General features: G+C 39.0%; 1 protein-coding gene across 2 annotated transcripts; it reads right to left on the bottom strand.

The window, feature by feature from the left end:
- Nucleotides 1-2395: 2395 nt before the first annotated feature.
- On the bottom strand, nucleotides 2396-15613 carry sgk2a (serum/glucocorticoid regulated kinase 2a). 2 transcript variants are annotated; one of them, XM_004554040.6, is made up of 14 exons: nucleotides 15478-15613; nucleotides 13778-13841; nucleotides 13566-13620; nucleotides 10889-10950; nucleotides 10598-10655; nucleotides 9823-9906; nucleotides 8727-8858; nucleotides 7611-7723; nucleotides 7462-7498; nucleotides 7287-7373; nucleotides 5826-5921; nucleotides 5234-5389; nucleotides 4840-4929; nucleotides 2396-4190 (listed from the first exon to the last, which is right to left on the bottom strand). In XM_004554040.6, exons 3-14 carry the CDS (start codon nucleotides 13578-13580, stop codon nucleotides 4035-4037), a joined length of 1086 nt encoding a protein of 361 aa, XP_004554097.1. In that variant the 5' UTR covers nucleotides 13581-13620; nucleotides 13778-13841; nucleotides 15478-15613; the 3' UTR covers nucleotides 2396-4034. The 2 variants fall into 2 exon arrangements, with proteins under 2 accessions (XP_004554097.1, XP_004554098.1); XM_004554041.5 differs by having other exon boundaries at nucleotides 13566-13617.
- Between the last annotated feature and the right edge of the window lie 1423 nt (nucleotides 15614-17036).

Genomic DNA, 17036 nt, shown 5'->3' with positions numbered 1-17036 from the left:
AAAATTCACCCTTTGCAGCAGTGTTGCTCAGGAACCACTGGCTCCTCATCGTTGGTGCAGTTTCACACTGTGTGTTTCCTATAATTTATAAAGTTTATATGTTTGCAGTGTTGAATTAAAAAAAAACTGTTTCAGTGTTTATGTTGGATCCTGTATTTTCAGCTTAAGGTCACACTGAAATCCAAAGAAGACTCTGGGACACGACAGGTTCTGTTGTCCACATAATGATACTGAGAACCATACAAGTTGCAAACATGTTTCTGTGTGTACACTGCACCCCTTTGACTTCTGCTTGAGTGAGCAGTGTTCACGTGCAGTGTTGGTGATTTTTGACCACTAAGTGGGGCACTTCTACCAAGGTGATGGCGAGCTGTTAATAACTCTCAACTTTCCTCAGTGAGGTGAACATGTTTCACTGTTGGATTAATAATTTATCTGTTAATCTCACCTGAAAAATTGAAAAAATAATGAGTCTCTGGTGGTTAATGTGACCACAGCTTGCAGCGCTTCACTTAGATAAGTTTGTGGTGATATAATAAAAAGCATAAAGTGATGAAATCTGAGAAGATACGATCGGTGATGAAAAAGAGACAAAGCCTCCATCATATACAGATGACTCACCCAAGGCTGTCAGTTAAAGCTTGTTGTATATGAAATCTTTTGGAGAATAAATGACTATCCAGAATCAATGAAAGACTTCCTTTGCTCTTTTAATTATTCACTGTTATATCAGTTTGATAAACGCAGTTATTGTTTTATTATGTTACATTGCTTTGTTGATACCAATTGTTTATTGTGCAGCTTCTAACTGTGTTTTTAGTTTTTCTTGGAAAGCACTTTGTTAACTTGCTATAAAAGTGTAATATCTGGATTATCTGGATAACAGTATGTCGTATATTACATATCTATTACATAACCAGTTTTCCAACATGTCATCGCTTACACTGAAATTACAATACTATGGCATTTCCCTCTTTACAGTCATGGACATTCCCACTTTGTATACATGTGGAAGCTGAGTGCCGTTGTGGCTCAGTAGCAATAACCAGAAATAGGAAAGCACAGCAGAGTCTTTACTTTACCTATGAAGCCCAGGGATGGAACTGGAGACAATCCTATTCTATATTTAATTTTGTTTCCTGATTTTTTTGTCTTTTCCCAATGAAAACATTTTGACATGTCCACTTAGGTAGAAGCTATAGGCCTGTAAAAGCCATCTTCTTCTCCTGCTTTGCAAAGTGAGAAATGTCTCCAATCTATCTGCATCTCCTCAGTTCAACAACTGCAAGTTTGTTTGTTTGTTTGTTTGTTTTTCCACTGTCATAACTGCTCTCTCACAACTGAAAAAGAAAGCAGGCAAAAACAATCAACCAATGAGAATCATTGGATCGATGACGAGTTGAGCAGAGTTATGCTTATGTAATAAAATAAAATGTGGTGCCGAAAGGACTTTGAAGCAATTGTGTGGTGGCGCATGTCATTTCAAACGTGTTGCACAATAACTTCCAGTCTGTATGACTTTCACCTGTGCTTTGTCTTTATTCATGTCTAAGTAGAAGTAATATTGTATTTACCAATCCCAAACGTAAGAGATGTGGGCTTTTAAATTTAATTGCATGGAAAGATAATCAGAAATTATTATATTCGGACTTCAAAAATAGCAAAATTCCAAATCATATCCAAGCTGTTTATTAAAAAAATAATGTCTTCTGTATAAAACTTCAGTACTACCTGCTGAGTGTGTTTTCTGCTTCTGGATTTAGAGGTTGCCTTTAGGATCTCTTTATGGATGAATACGTTTTGTTGAAACATAGTCGCACCAAAACATAAATTCAGCACAAGAAGCTATCACTGTCTTACAGTAAGGAAACTGTTGCTTTAAAGGAGGGTGACCATGACTGCTGATTGATTGCATCACAGACTCTGGTCCACTGAATCCCTCATTTGTTATACAGGTCTGTTCTACTTTTGACCTTTTTTTAAAGTCTTCAATCCCACGTTAACCTCTGATTCAATCTTTAGTAGATAAACCCTGTCGCAGGTCACCACCAGGAAGAGCTTGACATTTTTACATGCTGGTCGACGACTGAAGTGAATGATCAAAAACATAGTTCGGTCACGTTAAACGATGCAAGCAAAAGAACACGTAAATATTTTGGCAAATATTTGAGTTATTAACACGCATAGGTGGATTTTTGCTAATGTTGGTTTCGGTCACGTATGGCGCCGCTGCTGGCAGCGTGACCCAGCAGTTCCTGTGTTTACAAGATCTGATGGTGAGCGGCAGCTCGGCACACAGCTTTACAACTTTAAAGGTCTGACCAGAATTTGACCCCTACGAGCAATAGACCATTTGTAGATTTAGAGGGAAAAATGACAGCTGTCACTCCAGAAATCATGCGGGTACATGAGTGTATTTGGTTTCACAGTAAAGCATGTGATACACCATTTGTTAAGATGAAATATTGAACAAGATTAACAAGTTTTTAAGGAGGTAAATATCAGCGTGCTATGTTCAGAAACCAGAATACATACACAAACAAGACTTCAGGCGTATATGAATAGAATTATAAAAACAGAATGCAAGGACATGTTATTGACTGTACATTTTTAACTGTATCACCTACAACTGCCATCACCAACTTCACAGCCAAGTCAGAGAGGCACTTCACAGTTTACACTGATATAATCACAGTAGTACTGTAATAATCCTGCTGCAAAGCTGCTGCTGTATATTTACAGTACTCGACACCGTATTTCCACAAAGACATGGCAACTTTTTTAACCTGTTATATAAACCAGTGAAGCTAAACTTATATCTACAGACAAAAGAACAAATGAATACTTTGATCATGACTACTGTATAATCCTCATAATAAACGACTATATCGTGCACACAGAGCCATAGCTGACTGACTGACTGAAGTTAGTCAAAGGTACTGCATCAGTGCATCATTAGCAAATCAGTGTGGACATTTAGTACATTTGCAGCTATGATCACCGCTGCAATAACTAGTAGCCAGTGTTTCGCACCCAGCTATGCCACCTTCACTGTTTTATCACTGCGAATAGCATGGCTCGTATTACTTTTCAACATTTTTTTCTCCTTCTTTGGTCAAAGATTTTTTTTAATCCTTTTTTTGGTCTTTAAGGAGAAACATGCTGCATAGAATCATCAGTAGCACCGTGTGACAAAAAGATAAAAACAAATGAAGAAAACATGCCTTTGCTTAGGCTGCTGCCCCCGCGACCCGACCCCGGACAAAGCGGATGACGATGGATGGATGGATGGATGGATGGATGGATGGAAAACATGCCAAGTGTGCACTGATAACTGATGTTAAAAAGCAAAACACTGCACTAGAATTGTTACTATCTAACCTGTTAAGAGTAAGAAAGTTTTTTTTAAAAATATATGAATTTCTTCTTGTAGTATTTTTTCTTTCTTTTTTTTATTATTCCCTGTTTTAACTCAGTGCTGGACTCCATGATTATTATCCGTTGCTTAATTTAAAAAAACATGTTCATCAGGATCTACTTTCTATAAAAACAGGATCAGTGAGCAACAATGCTAAGTCTTGATATAGACACACAAAGATGGTGTTTTGTGCAGGTACAATATGCTAAAGCCTTTAAAAAAATACAAAGAAAAAGAAGTTTTGTCTTTATCCGGACTCATGTGTTCTTCATTTCTCTACAAATAACTGAAATAAAGGCACTTCTTGTTACATTTTAAGGACACTCCAACTGCATAACTTGTTTGTGTATATCCTAAACACGGGACCCCCCCAAACAAGACGTTTTACATATTTCGAACTTGAACTTATTTCGAACAGTGTCTGCATTGCAGACTTGCCCTTTCTGCTACATACTCGCTTCACTGCAGCGGTCAAACATGACCGATGTCATGTGGGATTCCTGCTGTGTTACATGAGGAACACTTATCTTTGTGAGAAAACTTTTAATAATAATGAACAAGATTTCTGCGCTAAAAAATCATTTAAACAGTTAGCTGCGATTCATCTGTCCGGATGTCACAGAAAGCTGTCCTCGGTGCCGACAAAGGAGAACCCATTAAAGGCGTTGCTGGAGCTGGTGCTGGGATTGAACTCTGGGGTCTGACTCACTGAGTTAGGAACCATTTCTCTGGTGAACTCAGGATCAATATGTTGAGTGTCAGCTGGGCCCCTCTGAAAGATGAAACAATTTTAAGTGTAAATAAGGATGACTGCTATTATATGCATTATATACAATGCATGACAAGGTGTCCTAAATGTAAAACTAATATACAGCGATGCACAGGCCCATTTGTCTAACTTAAGTCTAACTAGTGAACACTGATCTAGAGAAACTTCTGAAAGCTGGTGTTAAAACCAAGTTTAAATAGTAATCGATTAAATGATGCATGTGAGTAAATTCAGATCAGCTTACTCGTTGACATCAATATACTGAAAAAGCCTAGAAGCACAATAAATGATCCTTATTTTCATTAAAGATATAAAGTATAATATGTTTCTATTTCATATGTAAAGTGATTGAGAAGCAAAGCCACACCAGTCTTTGCAACAAGTAAAAGAGTTTCAACTACATAATGACTAAGAGTGCAAAAGGTCAGAGGGATTTCCTTGCATTAATCTTTAGCTAGATAATAACATAAGATGGGATAAAGAGATTCAGGAACAGATCTGAGAGGGTTTTACTGGCTGATCGCTCTGAAACATTTGTGGTGAGTGGAAAGAAAACAGAACACCAGCTAAGGTGGAGATAAGTGGTTAATAAAGTCACATATGACGAGGCAGGCACACAGAAAAGACACGAGCAGGCGGAGCAGCAACTCACCACATTAGGGTTGTAAGGAGGGGTGATTCTCTTGTGGTAAAGGTCGTCCCAGTTGATCGGAGTGAAAAAAGTGTGGTTCTTTATTTCTAACTATAAATAAAAGAAAGAAAAAACTTCACATGCTTAACTTTTTCATGCCTTTCATAAAAACAAAATCACACATATAGTGAATCATGTAGAACAAAGCCAATAGCTGCTACATGCAAGGTAAATGTTATCAGAGGGCTTGGGTGTGGAGCTCTCTTTAAAAGAAATCCAAAACTCTTAAATAAAGACTACACCCAGCTTTTATTTGCGCCAACATTTATTGCAGTTATCCCTATTCTAAGACTAGGCTTATATCCTGTCTGGGAAAGCATCTGTTTTAATATGGAGCAAAGACCGAAAGACTTACAAAGTCTGCGATGGCTCCCAGGCGTCTGTGCTGGTCTTTCTGGAGAAGACCCATCAGCAGAGAGCAGGCGGCCTCAGACTTTCCCGGAGGCAGCATCAGCGGCTTGTGAAGGATCCCATCGTACATTTCACCAATATCACGGCTGTAGAAAGGAGGCTGAAAAGAAGGGATGCAATAAATATCATTCATATGTAACATATCAAGTTTCTTTTTAAGGGAAACGAGAGAAAAAATGTTAGCAGTTTCTACCAGGAAGTCATCATGGCTGCGTGCCCAGTAAATGACAAAGGGAAAAGAATTCCTCATAAAATGTAACTCAAAATTCAATCAGTCTGTGTCTTTAAGATGTTTAACAAAACACACCTTGTCCAAAACCTTTCTTTGACCATTTACGACAAGGTCTACTAAAAACTGAGGTCAAATTTGGATCCACATATAGGAGGATGGTTTTAACCTTTAACTACTTTTTTCTGTGAGTACCACCAAAATAATGTGTCTTACTTTTGCGGAAGACTACTTCTTGGTAAAAAATTAACAACAGTACAGTACTGCCAAAACTCATAATCCATAAACCCTAAACAAATACGCATACCAGACTGAAGAGCATCTCATACAGCACGGCTCCCAGGCACCACCAGTCCACTGTCCTGTCATACGGTTCCTTACGAAGAATCTCTGGCGCCAAATACTTTAGACACATGATAGAGAAAAAAAATGAAACGATCCAAACTTTGGGTTATCAGGGAACATTTGCTTCCTACAAACTATTGTTCACCCATAGTCTGCATGCTTGTGTTTATATAATGCAATCTTCTTTATCTGGTCCACCTGTTCAACTGTTTGCTAATGCAAAGATCTTATCAGCCCACCAGTAACTCTTTGCCTTTAGGCATGTAGATATGGTCCACATGATCTGCTCACATTCAAACAGAGCACCAGAATGGGGAAGAAAGGTGATTTAAATGGCTTGACATGGTTGTTGGTGCCAGACAGGCTGATCTTTCAGAAACTGCTGATCTGCTGGGATTTTCATGCAAAACATCCAATGAGCTGCAGCTCTCTGGGTGAAAATGCTGTGTTGATGCTGAACACACAACACATTCAAGCTGATGGGTTACAGTAGCAGAAGACCACACCCACCAGGTCCTGCTCCTGTTAGTAAAACTGAGCCTACACAGAAAAACCTTTTTTTTTTTTTTGCGACAAATTGATTTGGATTGTAAACAACATGAAAACATGAATCCATCCTGCCTTGTATCAGTGGTTCAGGCTGTTGGTGGTATAATGGTGTGGGGGATATTTTACTGGCACACCTTGCACACCTTAGTAGCAACTGAGCATCGTTTAAATAGCACAGCCTGCCTGAGGATTGCTGCCCACCATGTCCATCCCTTTATGACCACGTGTGTAGTCATCTTCTGATGGCTGCTTCCAACAAAATAGTGAGGCATGTGTCAGAGTCCAAATAATCTCAAACTGGTTTCTTGAACATGACAATGAGTTCACTCTATTCAAATGGCCTCCACAGACACCAGATCTCAGACCAGTAGAGCGCTTTTGGGATGTGGTGGAACAAGAAGATTCATGGATCATGGATGTGCAGCCGACAGATCAGCAGCAGCTATGTGATCAAGTCATGTCAATAAAGACCAAAGTCAGGGTGCAGGTTTAGCTCAGTGTGTTGAGCAGGCGACCACATCACAGCCATGCGGCTGAGAGCGACTGGCCCTTGTCCGACCCGCGGCCCTTTGCCGCATGCCCCCCCCCCCCCCCCCCCCCCTTCTTTCTGTGCCTCTGCTTTCCTGTCTTTTCTTCACTGTGTCTATCAAATAAAGCTGAAAAAGGCCAAAAAATTAAATATACAAAAAGACCAAGCAATGTGAGTAATGTTTCCAGCACCATGTTGAATGCATGCCATGGAGATTTAAGCCAGTTCTGAGGGCAGAAAAAGGTGTCTAGCCCAACAATAGCAATGTGTAACTAATAAAGTGGCCAGTGAATGTGAATTTAAAATATGCTTCGTAAACGTTTACTGAAAAAGTTTTTTACTCACTTCTGGAGTGCCACAGAAAGTCGAGGTGGTTGCCTCTGGCTCCACACCCTCCTTGCACAGCCCAAAATCTGTCAGCACCACATGGCCCTGCGCACACAAAACAGTGAGTGACAAACACAAATAAAGCCTTTTTCCCCTTTAAAGTGTTAAAGCAAATGGGCTGATCCTGACTCACCTGACAGTCTAAAAGTATATTTTCTGGCTTCAGATCTCTACAATGAACAAGAACAAATCAGACCGTCAGTGCAAAAACATATTATTACTTTGTATTTTCAATTTTTGATAAACGATAGGTTTCAATAAACGTTCGAGCGTCTCTTTAACCTGTAAACAATGTTGAGAGAGTGAAGGTAGCCGATGGCGCTTGCTACCTCAGCCGTGTAGAATCTCGCTCTGGGTTCTGAGAAACACCGCTCTCTCTGCAAGTGGAAGAACAACTACACAAAGAGAAAGACGGGCGGAAAGAAGAAAATAAAATTATATTGAAAATTTTCAATGCATTGAGAGATGAGACACTTCCAAAGTCTCAGGAAAAAGCTCGGTATAAAAAAGGTTTTGACTTGCTTTGCTTTTTGAGTGCTGCAACAGCAAACAAGAGGAAAACAACAACATGACATCAACTATGTCTCATACCAGTTTCAGTTTAGGCTTCATCATTACAAATGTGGACAAATTTGCACAATAGGTGAAATAAAAACCATCTGATCAGTAGACGGAAATATGTTAAGATTTTAGATAAGACATTTTCTAATCTGTGGGCTTTTGTTTCAGTGACGGGAAGGTTCACTCTTGTACCTGTAGGCTGACTATGATAACACTATAAAACTAGCAAGAATTGAAAGCTTGTGGAAATCATCTGTTGTACTGCACTTTGTCTAATCTTTACTGTTTTAGCAAGAAAAAAGCGAATTTGTAGCAGTTACACAAAAGAGAACAAAAATAAGCTAGAGGTAGATTGTTTGTGATGACAGCAGTACTTCGTACACTGATGATGCTTGTTACAGTAAACAAATAAATCTAATTGCTTCCTGTCACCCAGGAAATTACTAATATATCCTGTACAAGTGGAAACAGTTTGTGTCATAAGTGTACTGAACAGATTTTGGAATCCGACCGCTATACGGGCTGCAAGGCATCGGTCTTGTTGACAGTGACCTTATTTATTACAGAGAGCATCTAATGTCATTGCTTTTTAACTTAGCACCTTTAATTGAAACAGTCCAACAAACCATGAAGCTACAGTCTACAATCTTTAATGTTAAATTCAGCTCATTTAAGAGACAACTCAAAACATTTTTATTTAAAAAAAAGATCCAGGTACTTTTTTAAAAAGAAATCTCTGAAAACTCTGATATTCACCACGCTCCAAGCCACTTTCTGACAAAGTCTAATGAACTATGTAAGTGGAAACGATTTATTTATGTATGTTAGCGCATGTACCTCTCCGCCATTTACATAGTCCAGGACAAAGTAGAGCTTCTCTACAGTCTGAAACGAGTAGTGAAGCCGAACCAGAAACGGGTGTTTGAGGCTCTTCAGCAGCACGTTTCTCTCTGCCATGATGTTCTTTTGCTAAAGAGGGAAAAGGAGAAAAATAAGTTCTGGAGCTTTTCTGCTCCATGTTTTTTGACAAAAAGGCCTTAAATCATTTTATTTCACTATAAAATTTGAAATGCACGTACGAACATAAATAAATATTGTTTATAATTCACAGAATATATTTGCAGTGATGATGCATAAATAATACAAAGAAAAAGGAAAATAAAGGAAACATGTTTAACACACATCCTGTGTAATTTATTTTAAAAATGGCTGTAATTCATAAACAGTTAATGTAAAGGTTTTGAAAACCCGAGAGTTTGCACTTTAATCACATTTTGATAGTCCAAATTAAAATCCAATGTGATGATGTAGATACTAAAAAAAAGCATGAATAATGTGATTGTTTTTTGCCCTGGAGTTACTGCGCTCACATGCTTCTGGACCAAAAGAAGCACATCAATGACTTCTTTTCATGCTGCTAACTGAAATCAGTTGAAATATGTGTACTTTTTTTTTAAATTACTCATTAAACATTATTTGAACCCCTTTTTAAAGTAATTAAAACAGTGATGTGCAAGTTATCTTTCACACTATGAAAAGCTTATTTCATTACATTATTTTATTTAATTTAATGTCACTTTATGACAAAAAGGGATGACTGAGGAAGAAGGTTGCCAGCGAGCATGGTCAGTAATAACAATCAGTTTGTCTAATCAGCAATTATGCTGTCTAACAAACACCTGGCCTGGCTTTTTTTTCTGGAGGCAATAAAATCTGTTCTTTGTACAGAGCTGTAGATTAGATAAGCCTGAGACCCTGTTGCTAGGTAAAAACTCTAACAACTATCAAAGATCCTCACTATCACAGAGGGAACCCTTGGACAGTTATTTTCCATCGTCACCACCTTATCCTGACACAATTCCAAAATGCATTTCAACTAAACGCGGATTACTGGACCTTTAAAACACATTAACACAGTGACAGCAGAGCCCACCTCTTTTTTCTTCAGGATGATTTTCTTCTGCAGGACTTTGACAGCGTAGAATTTGCTGTCGGCTTTATGCTTGGCAAGCAGGACCTGTATGGAGGTTCACTTGTTAGTGCCTTGTTTAGCAAACAGTCTGCACCACCATCTCAGCATTCTGCTTTCAGGATATTACATGAAAGTAGCGCACGCAGCACAGATATGTCGTCTGTGGAACCAGATAATACCGAGAAATCTGATAAGTTTGTTGACACAAAGAGCAAAAAGGCCTGAGGTGGACATGAAGCCACAAAAACGCCTATTTTTTAAGATCTTTAGGAGTTGAATGTCCATATTTATTATGTTCCACTGGACGACGCTCAGGAGACCGAAAGAGGCCTCAGTGGATTGTACAGTTAATGATTCATGAAGAAAGGAGCACATTTCGATTAGACAGTAGTCAGCAGGTAGACTCTCACTGACCCCCGCTGCAATGTCAGCAACTGCACGCTATGTAGTCTCTCTCCTTCTTTCTAACGCCCTCTCACTTGTCTCACAAGGTCAGCACAGTAAAACCCTTATTCATTTGCATTAATACCATTAATACCTTCAACTGGATTTGTTATTTATTAATAAAAAAGGAAAAAATTTACTCGAGGAGCCGCTGCAGCCGCTGCAGCCGCTGCACCTCCTTCAGTGAACTGAAGGAGGTAGAACAAGGAAATGACCGAGAGGAAAAAAAGCCAGGAGATGTATTAAACAGCAGAAAGATGGATCTATAAATAAGTAATTGTTTCAGTGTTACCTTTCCAAAGGTCCCTTTGCCAATGACAGCCAAGAAGTCAAAGTCAGTGGGCCTGGCACTGAAACAAGAAGGTAATGTATTAAAATTACATAATAACTTCTGAGATACTTTATTACTAACAGGATATAAATCGTGGATATAATGCTGGTAAGAGTTTCTCCTCATACAGCAACATCTCCTTAATAAAATACAGACTGTAGATAATTAAAGTTTCTGTTTGAGGTGCTTCGATCTGACATTAAGAAAGTTAATGGGGAGGTGGAGCTACATGCTGGTTAGTGAGTTACTGACTTTGGGTTTGCTGAAGGTCCCAGGTTAACATCATCTTGAGGAGAGGAAGGTGGTGTCCGCAGCTGGAAAAAAAAAAAAGATTGATTCAATTGATTTATAAATAGGCTTCAGCAGCAGGAAAAGGATACATGTCACGATGTATTCGATTATCGAATGAAAAATACAGAAACTAAGGAGTTCGCAGTAAAATCTCGACAAGGTAAGGTCATGTCTAGCACCTTTGAAACACCAGAGCCATTCAAAAAACTTTAGAAGATCAAATTAAAACCAAAAAGATGAAACGAAGAGAAGAAAAGGCAGAAATGATCCCAGTAGTAATATTAAAAATAAAAACAGCAAACACAATGTTGGCACAGCTACCTGCTGGTTAAAAGCAATCATGAATAAAGGGGCTAGCTGGTTGTGGCATTAAGCACCATAGCAGCTGTGCATTTAGCTGCTATGGTGCTTAATGCTCATCCTGCTTAGTTTAAGATCTGTGCAGTGCACTAGCTGACCGGATCTACTGGGTTTGTATCCATTAAACATCTCAGATATGTATTTAGGGCCCCAAGCCTTTTAATGATTTATTAACAACCAGTAATACTTGTAATTCAGTTCTATATGTTACTGGAAGCCAGTTCAGGGAGCCGAAAATAGGTGTGGGCAATTTACAATTTTCAGGAGCTCAGGAGCAAAGCTGCTCAAACGTATTTTAAGGAAACTTGTGGGATGTATCTAGAGAGCAGTTATTACAAAAAAAGTTTTGTAATCCATCCAAATTCTTCCGCTTATCCAACTCAGGTTGAGAGGCGGGGTACACCCTCGACAGGTTGCTAGTCTGTCGCAGGGCTAACACAGAGAGATAGACGACCGCTCACACTCATATTCACACCTACGGGTAGATTTTTTACCACTTAACCTAACCCCCACTCAAAGCATGTCTTTGGACTGTGGGAGGAAGCTGGAGTAATTGAAGAGAACCCACACAGACACAAGGAGAACGTGCAACACTCCACACAGAGATGCTGGATTCAAACCCATAGTCCTTCTTGCAGTGAGGCAACAGTGCTAACCACTGTGCTGCCAGACACCGTTAAATTACTGCTAATTATTGAGTATAATACATATTTTCTCTGGTATGAATTTTGTTCTTGAAAAAACTTATTGCACTTTTTGGTTGAGACAAACTCTTGAAGTGGCAGTGCTGGAGGGCTTGTTAGTTTGTCTACAGCAGCAAACAGAGTCTGAGTATTTCAGGTGTTTTCATTAATAATGTTAGTAAAGTAGGATTAACTCAAAGATGTAGATACAGACACTGATTAAAAATGTCATTGTCAGTCTGAAGACTGCTTCTGCTCAGTTTTCTTGTAGTTTCTCTTTTGATCTGCTACCATTATAACATTTTTCCACAGTGCTTTCTGTTTACCAGAAACAGTGTTAACCTTGACAGGTGCAATGTTGTCAAGAACCCTGAGAATGTTAGAGTTACTGCTTGAGCTGGTCATCCACAGACTCTGCTATTGCACTATTACATCATACCAATGGTTTGCATAAATAAAGTACTAGTGTTTTCATTGAAATTCCTCTTTCTAATAGTTTTGAATGTGGCTTGGTGGACTGGGGTGACCATCAAAGAAGACACAAAAATGGTCAGACAGAACTACATCCAAAGCATTAGGATCAGACTCGTAACGGAGCTGATCTTAAGCCCAGACACTACAATTTTCAGGTCTTTTTGATGATTTTGTATATGAACACTGAAATACCAGAAAAATGTAAAAGGATCAAGATATGTTCAACATTATGCACCACCATTTAGTAAAGAAGAGAAAATATAATTCTCTGTAAGCCGTATGTTTGATCTGGTCAAGATTTCATGCCCTTCCTGATGCAACACTCCCCAGTTACCCAGGCTTGGGACCAGCACTGGGAGTACTGTGGCTTGTGGACTCCTGGACAGAATTAACAATGAGTAGATCAGAAGGAAAGCTCAGGTTCAGTGGTGTGAAAACAAAGTTAGAGAGGCAAGGCTGACTCTGGACATGTGCATAGGAGGGATAGTGGGTATATCAGATTAAGGATTAAGTGGAGCTGATGAGCAGGAGGAAAAGAGGAAGACCACAGAGGAGGCTCATGCATGCATTGAGGAAGGATATGCAGAGGGTTGGTGAGACAGGGGAGAATGCTTGGGATGGGGTGAGACTGCGGTAAAGGGAGCAGCCGAAAGTTATAGTAAAGAGGAAGATTGACACTTGGGTCTTGCGCTCTTTTAAATAGCAGTCTATTCAAGTCTGATCTATTCAGGTTTAAATTATGTGGATTAGGATTTTGTGAAAATCTACTCTGGAAATTAAAAATCCAGAACCAGAGGAAAAGACATACGTGAGGTTTGCCTCATTTAAACAGGGAAACCCATCAAAGGTTAAGAGCAACACAACAAATGCATAGATTTGTCTCGTCCTAAGTGATCACATCAAACAAATGGCACTGCTAGAGATCATGTGCTGAATCTCCAAAATATTGATTCAGTGTGACCTGATCAAATACGACGCGACATGAAAGCCAAAGACACTCCAGATGTCGATATCAGTTCACTCATTAGACATCTGCTAAACAAAGCAGGACTGGACTGCAGGCGCGTTTCCCTTTCACCCAACAGAGTAAAATAAAAGCATCATGATAAAATTACACTCACATTACAGTGTGCCATGGTTACTATACTCCACTCCCATCAGTGTTTGACAGACCTGCTAGGAGAGGAGAAATATTCACATTCAGTGGGCTCAGCAGCTTTTGTAGGGGTAAAACATATTCAATATTTATAGGTAAAAAAAAATCTACTCATCTGCTCTGACTCAGAGGAACGTGGTCATCTAACCTCCGTAACCTGCGCAGGTGTTAACTCACCTCATGTGACAACAGCCTGAGGATCAAGAGGAGCTGGTAGTTCTGGTTTGTACTGAAGAGGATGCTGGAACAACAGAAAGACTGTGATGGGCCTCGTGTTTGTGTAGTGTGTGTCTGTGTGTGTGCTTGCATTACTAATGTTATGAAGGGAACACATTTTTACAGCGTTAGGAGACGCAAAAATAAAATCTGTAAATTTTACTCTTAACATTAGGGTGAGGGTTATGTTTCGTAAACTAGAGGTTATGGCAAGTTTTCAGAAAGTTATTGAAAGTCGGTGCGATGTCCTCTAAAGTGATGGAAACATGACCCTGTGTGTGTGTGTGTGTGTGTGTGTGTGTGTGTGTGTGTGTGTGTGTGTGTGTGTGCGTGTAGCGTGTCGGTGAACATGTTTATATGCTAAATATTGTTGTGTCTTTTTTCATATCTGTCAAAACATATGGGATGACCAAGATCTCTCTCACTCACACACACACACACACAAGCACATCCATCTAAACACACACACATAAAACAAAAGTCCCATTGATCTGAGGTCATGCTTTTCCTAGGAACCCTAGGCCTGTTTATCTATTTATAGGCAAATGAGGTGCTGAATGTCACATTACATTTGTGCAGATGCATTTATTGTAGTTTGTATATAATAATATTTTAAGGCCAGTTAGTAACCGAATCCGTGCAGTTTCACACCCCAAAAATAACGATTTTATGCTACATTAAATAATCTACAACTAATGAAGAACTCTCATAGACACAGACTGTCACTTACATAATGCCTTTCTAGTCAGTTTGAGCACTAAAAAAAGCTTCTTACCACAAGTCTTTAAACTTGATCACACACATTCACACGGTGCTTTTACTAACATTAACGCACTCGAACATTTCGACATGCAGAGTGGACGAGCCGGAGTTCGACCCAAAAGTTTTCCAATTGGCCTGATCCACATCCAGCTCAAAATTTTAGCTGTTAAAAAGTGTCCAGTTTGCCAAATTTTAACTTTAAGAGTGTGTTTCCACATTAAGATTGATATGAAGAAAGCACTCTATTGTTCATTTAAATGTAACCCAAAAAAAGTGAATAAATAGACTGCAGTTTGGCTATAACAGCGAACTTAATGCATTATTTAATAATGACACATTTGGTAAGGACGTGACAGGAGGTTAAAATGACGCACATTGACAGTTATGATAACCTCTTAATCTGCCACTAAAGCTACACTCAGCAAAACTACAACTCTGTTCAGAGATTAATCCTCAGAGCAAACCAGAAACTAACTCACAGAAAGACTCGTGTTCGCAAAACTAAAAGCTGGATAGAAAACTGAATCATACAAGTATAAAAACCTATTACAGAGCCTTCTTAGAAAACTGTGACTTTCCTTTAAAGAAGGGAAACGCTCAGCTACAAGTCAGTGATCTGAGTGAGAGTTGGGACTAAAGACAACATGTAGAGACTTCCTAACGGGGCTATCAGTACAGTATCATCAGTAACCCTGATCGATCACACAGATCACATATGGACGTGTCTAAATATCCAGCAGGCTGAGGTTGTTAGCAAGTTTTACAAGCAGACCTGTGCAATAATGATGAGCACCACAGTGACGCTCCACACTATCTGTGCACCTGTTATTATTACCCCGGATATAGAAAATGACCCGAGGAATAAATCACGCAGAATAGGTCAGAAATGATCAGCTCACCTGTGTGAAGGATGAGGTGATCCGTGCTCTGCGCGCTTCACACTGACAGGACTCCAAACAGAGCGCAGTCACAGTGGCAGCTTGAGGCTGATCTCAGGTCAGCGCATCTGCTTTTCACACGTCATGAGGGGACGTGGGCAGGACTCCACAGAGTGAATCATTGATGAAATGTTAGCGAGCTTAAAATAACAAGGCGGTGCAAGGGCGCAAACTTTCAGCGACCCTGCGTGCGTGTGCGTGTGCGCAAATAGCAAAATTTCCGGAAATTGCTGTGTGGTTTCAAAATAAGGTATGTAAGATATAAAATAATGTAAGACTGATATGTTTTTTAACCTTCCAAAGTTATTTGTCAAGAAAAAAGGTGAAACAGCGGTCACATTGTTATAGATACTTCACGTATGTGGTTACATGAGTACATGAACCCTAACTTTAGCGTCATGTAAAGCATGCGTACTAGGGGTGCCAAAAAGGGATTTCCGATTTTTCTGTGTGGGTTTTTGTTTGTTTGTTTTCTCATGTGTAATTTCTGCGCACGCACTGTTAAATAAACTGTGTTTTAAAACTCATTTGTTTTGTAAGCATCTATCACAGATTGTAGGCCAATAAAATCATTTCGTTTAATTAGGGGTAGATATTTTTAGCGCAACACAACTCTTGTACATGGCTTGCTGGGCTATAATCTGTCAAACATATCTCTCACGAATGATATCAAGTCATTTTGAGCCTGAAAGAACATCGATGTCACAAGGTACACGTTGCAATCCATTTTTGCTCAGGTGACTTTTATATATCCTTAGTGTATCAGCAGCATTAAAAAATGTATTTTTCAAGAGAGATGTGGCCAAGAGGGCAGCAGAAAGTGCAACAAATACAACATCACAGTTCCATAAAGATATCTTAAGTGGGCAAAAATTGCTGTAATGATTATTATGAAAGTGCCATGACGCAGAGTCATAAAGACACTTGCCAGATATGTCAGTTGTGTATTTTATAACACCTTCATAAATGCTGTTGACTACAGTCTGTTTACTGTATGAGTAAATATATTCCTTATTTAAAAAAAACCCACTTTGAAACATGAGGAATCGCTTCTTGTCAGTCAGCCGACAGAAGCTCAAATTCAGTCCATGGGAATCAGTTATAAAAACTCATCAGTTAACTGCAAATCCAAGTTAAATATATTAAAAAAGTTAAATATATAGACAGTCAAGTCTCTTGGTTTCTAACAATGAAAGTGCTATAGTTTTGTCCTTACAAGGACTTTTAAAGCTTTGCTATTAACTTTTTTATTTATATGTAGCCATAGTAAAGTCAGTGAATGTGGTCAAACTGACACATAATGTTAAAACTACACAGATTTTTCTTATGTTCATCATCTCTTTTGAACGTTTTGAAAATATACTAAAAAAAAATGCCAGTTCCAAACAGGTTGGGACAGGGCAGGGGTGACTCAATTTGAAATGGTGGAACAATTTCAGAATAATGGTCCTCAGCATAAAATTGCAAAGGCTTTGAATATCTCATCATCAACATCATCATCAAATATTGATTTTCTGGTT

This window comes from Maylandia zebra, linkage group LG20 (assembly GCF_041146795.1).
Source record: "Maylandia zebra isolate NMK-2024a linkage group LG20, Mzebra_GT3a, whole genome shotgun sequence".
NCBI lineage: Eukaryota > Metazoa > Chordata > Actinopteri > Cichliformes > Cichlidae > Maylandia > Maylandia zebra.
The sequence above is the reverse complement of the archived record's forward strand: the minus strand, read 5'-3'. Positions and strand labels throughout refer to the sequence as shown.

Excerpts from the sequence above, each read along its gene's own strand:
- sgk2a (XM_004554040.6), bottom strand. Across the intron at positions 7,499-7,610 it reads TCTCTCAACATTGTTTACAG|AGATCTGAAGCCAGAAAATA; the intron begins GTTAAAGAGACG and ends TGTTCATTGTAG. Across the intron at positions 5,922-7,286 it reads CTTTCTGTGGCACTCCAGAA|TATTTGGCGCCAGAGATTCT; the intron begins GTGAGTAAAAAA and ends ATGTGTCTAAAG.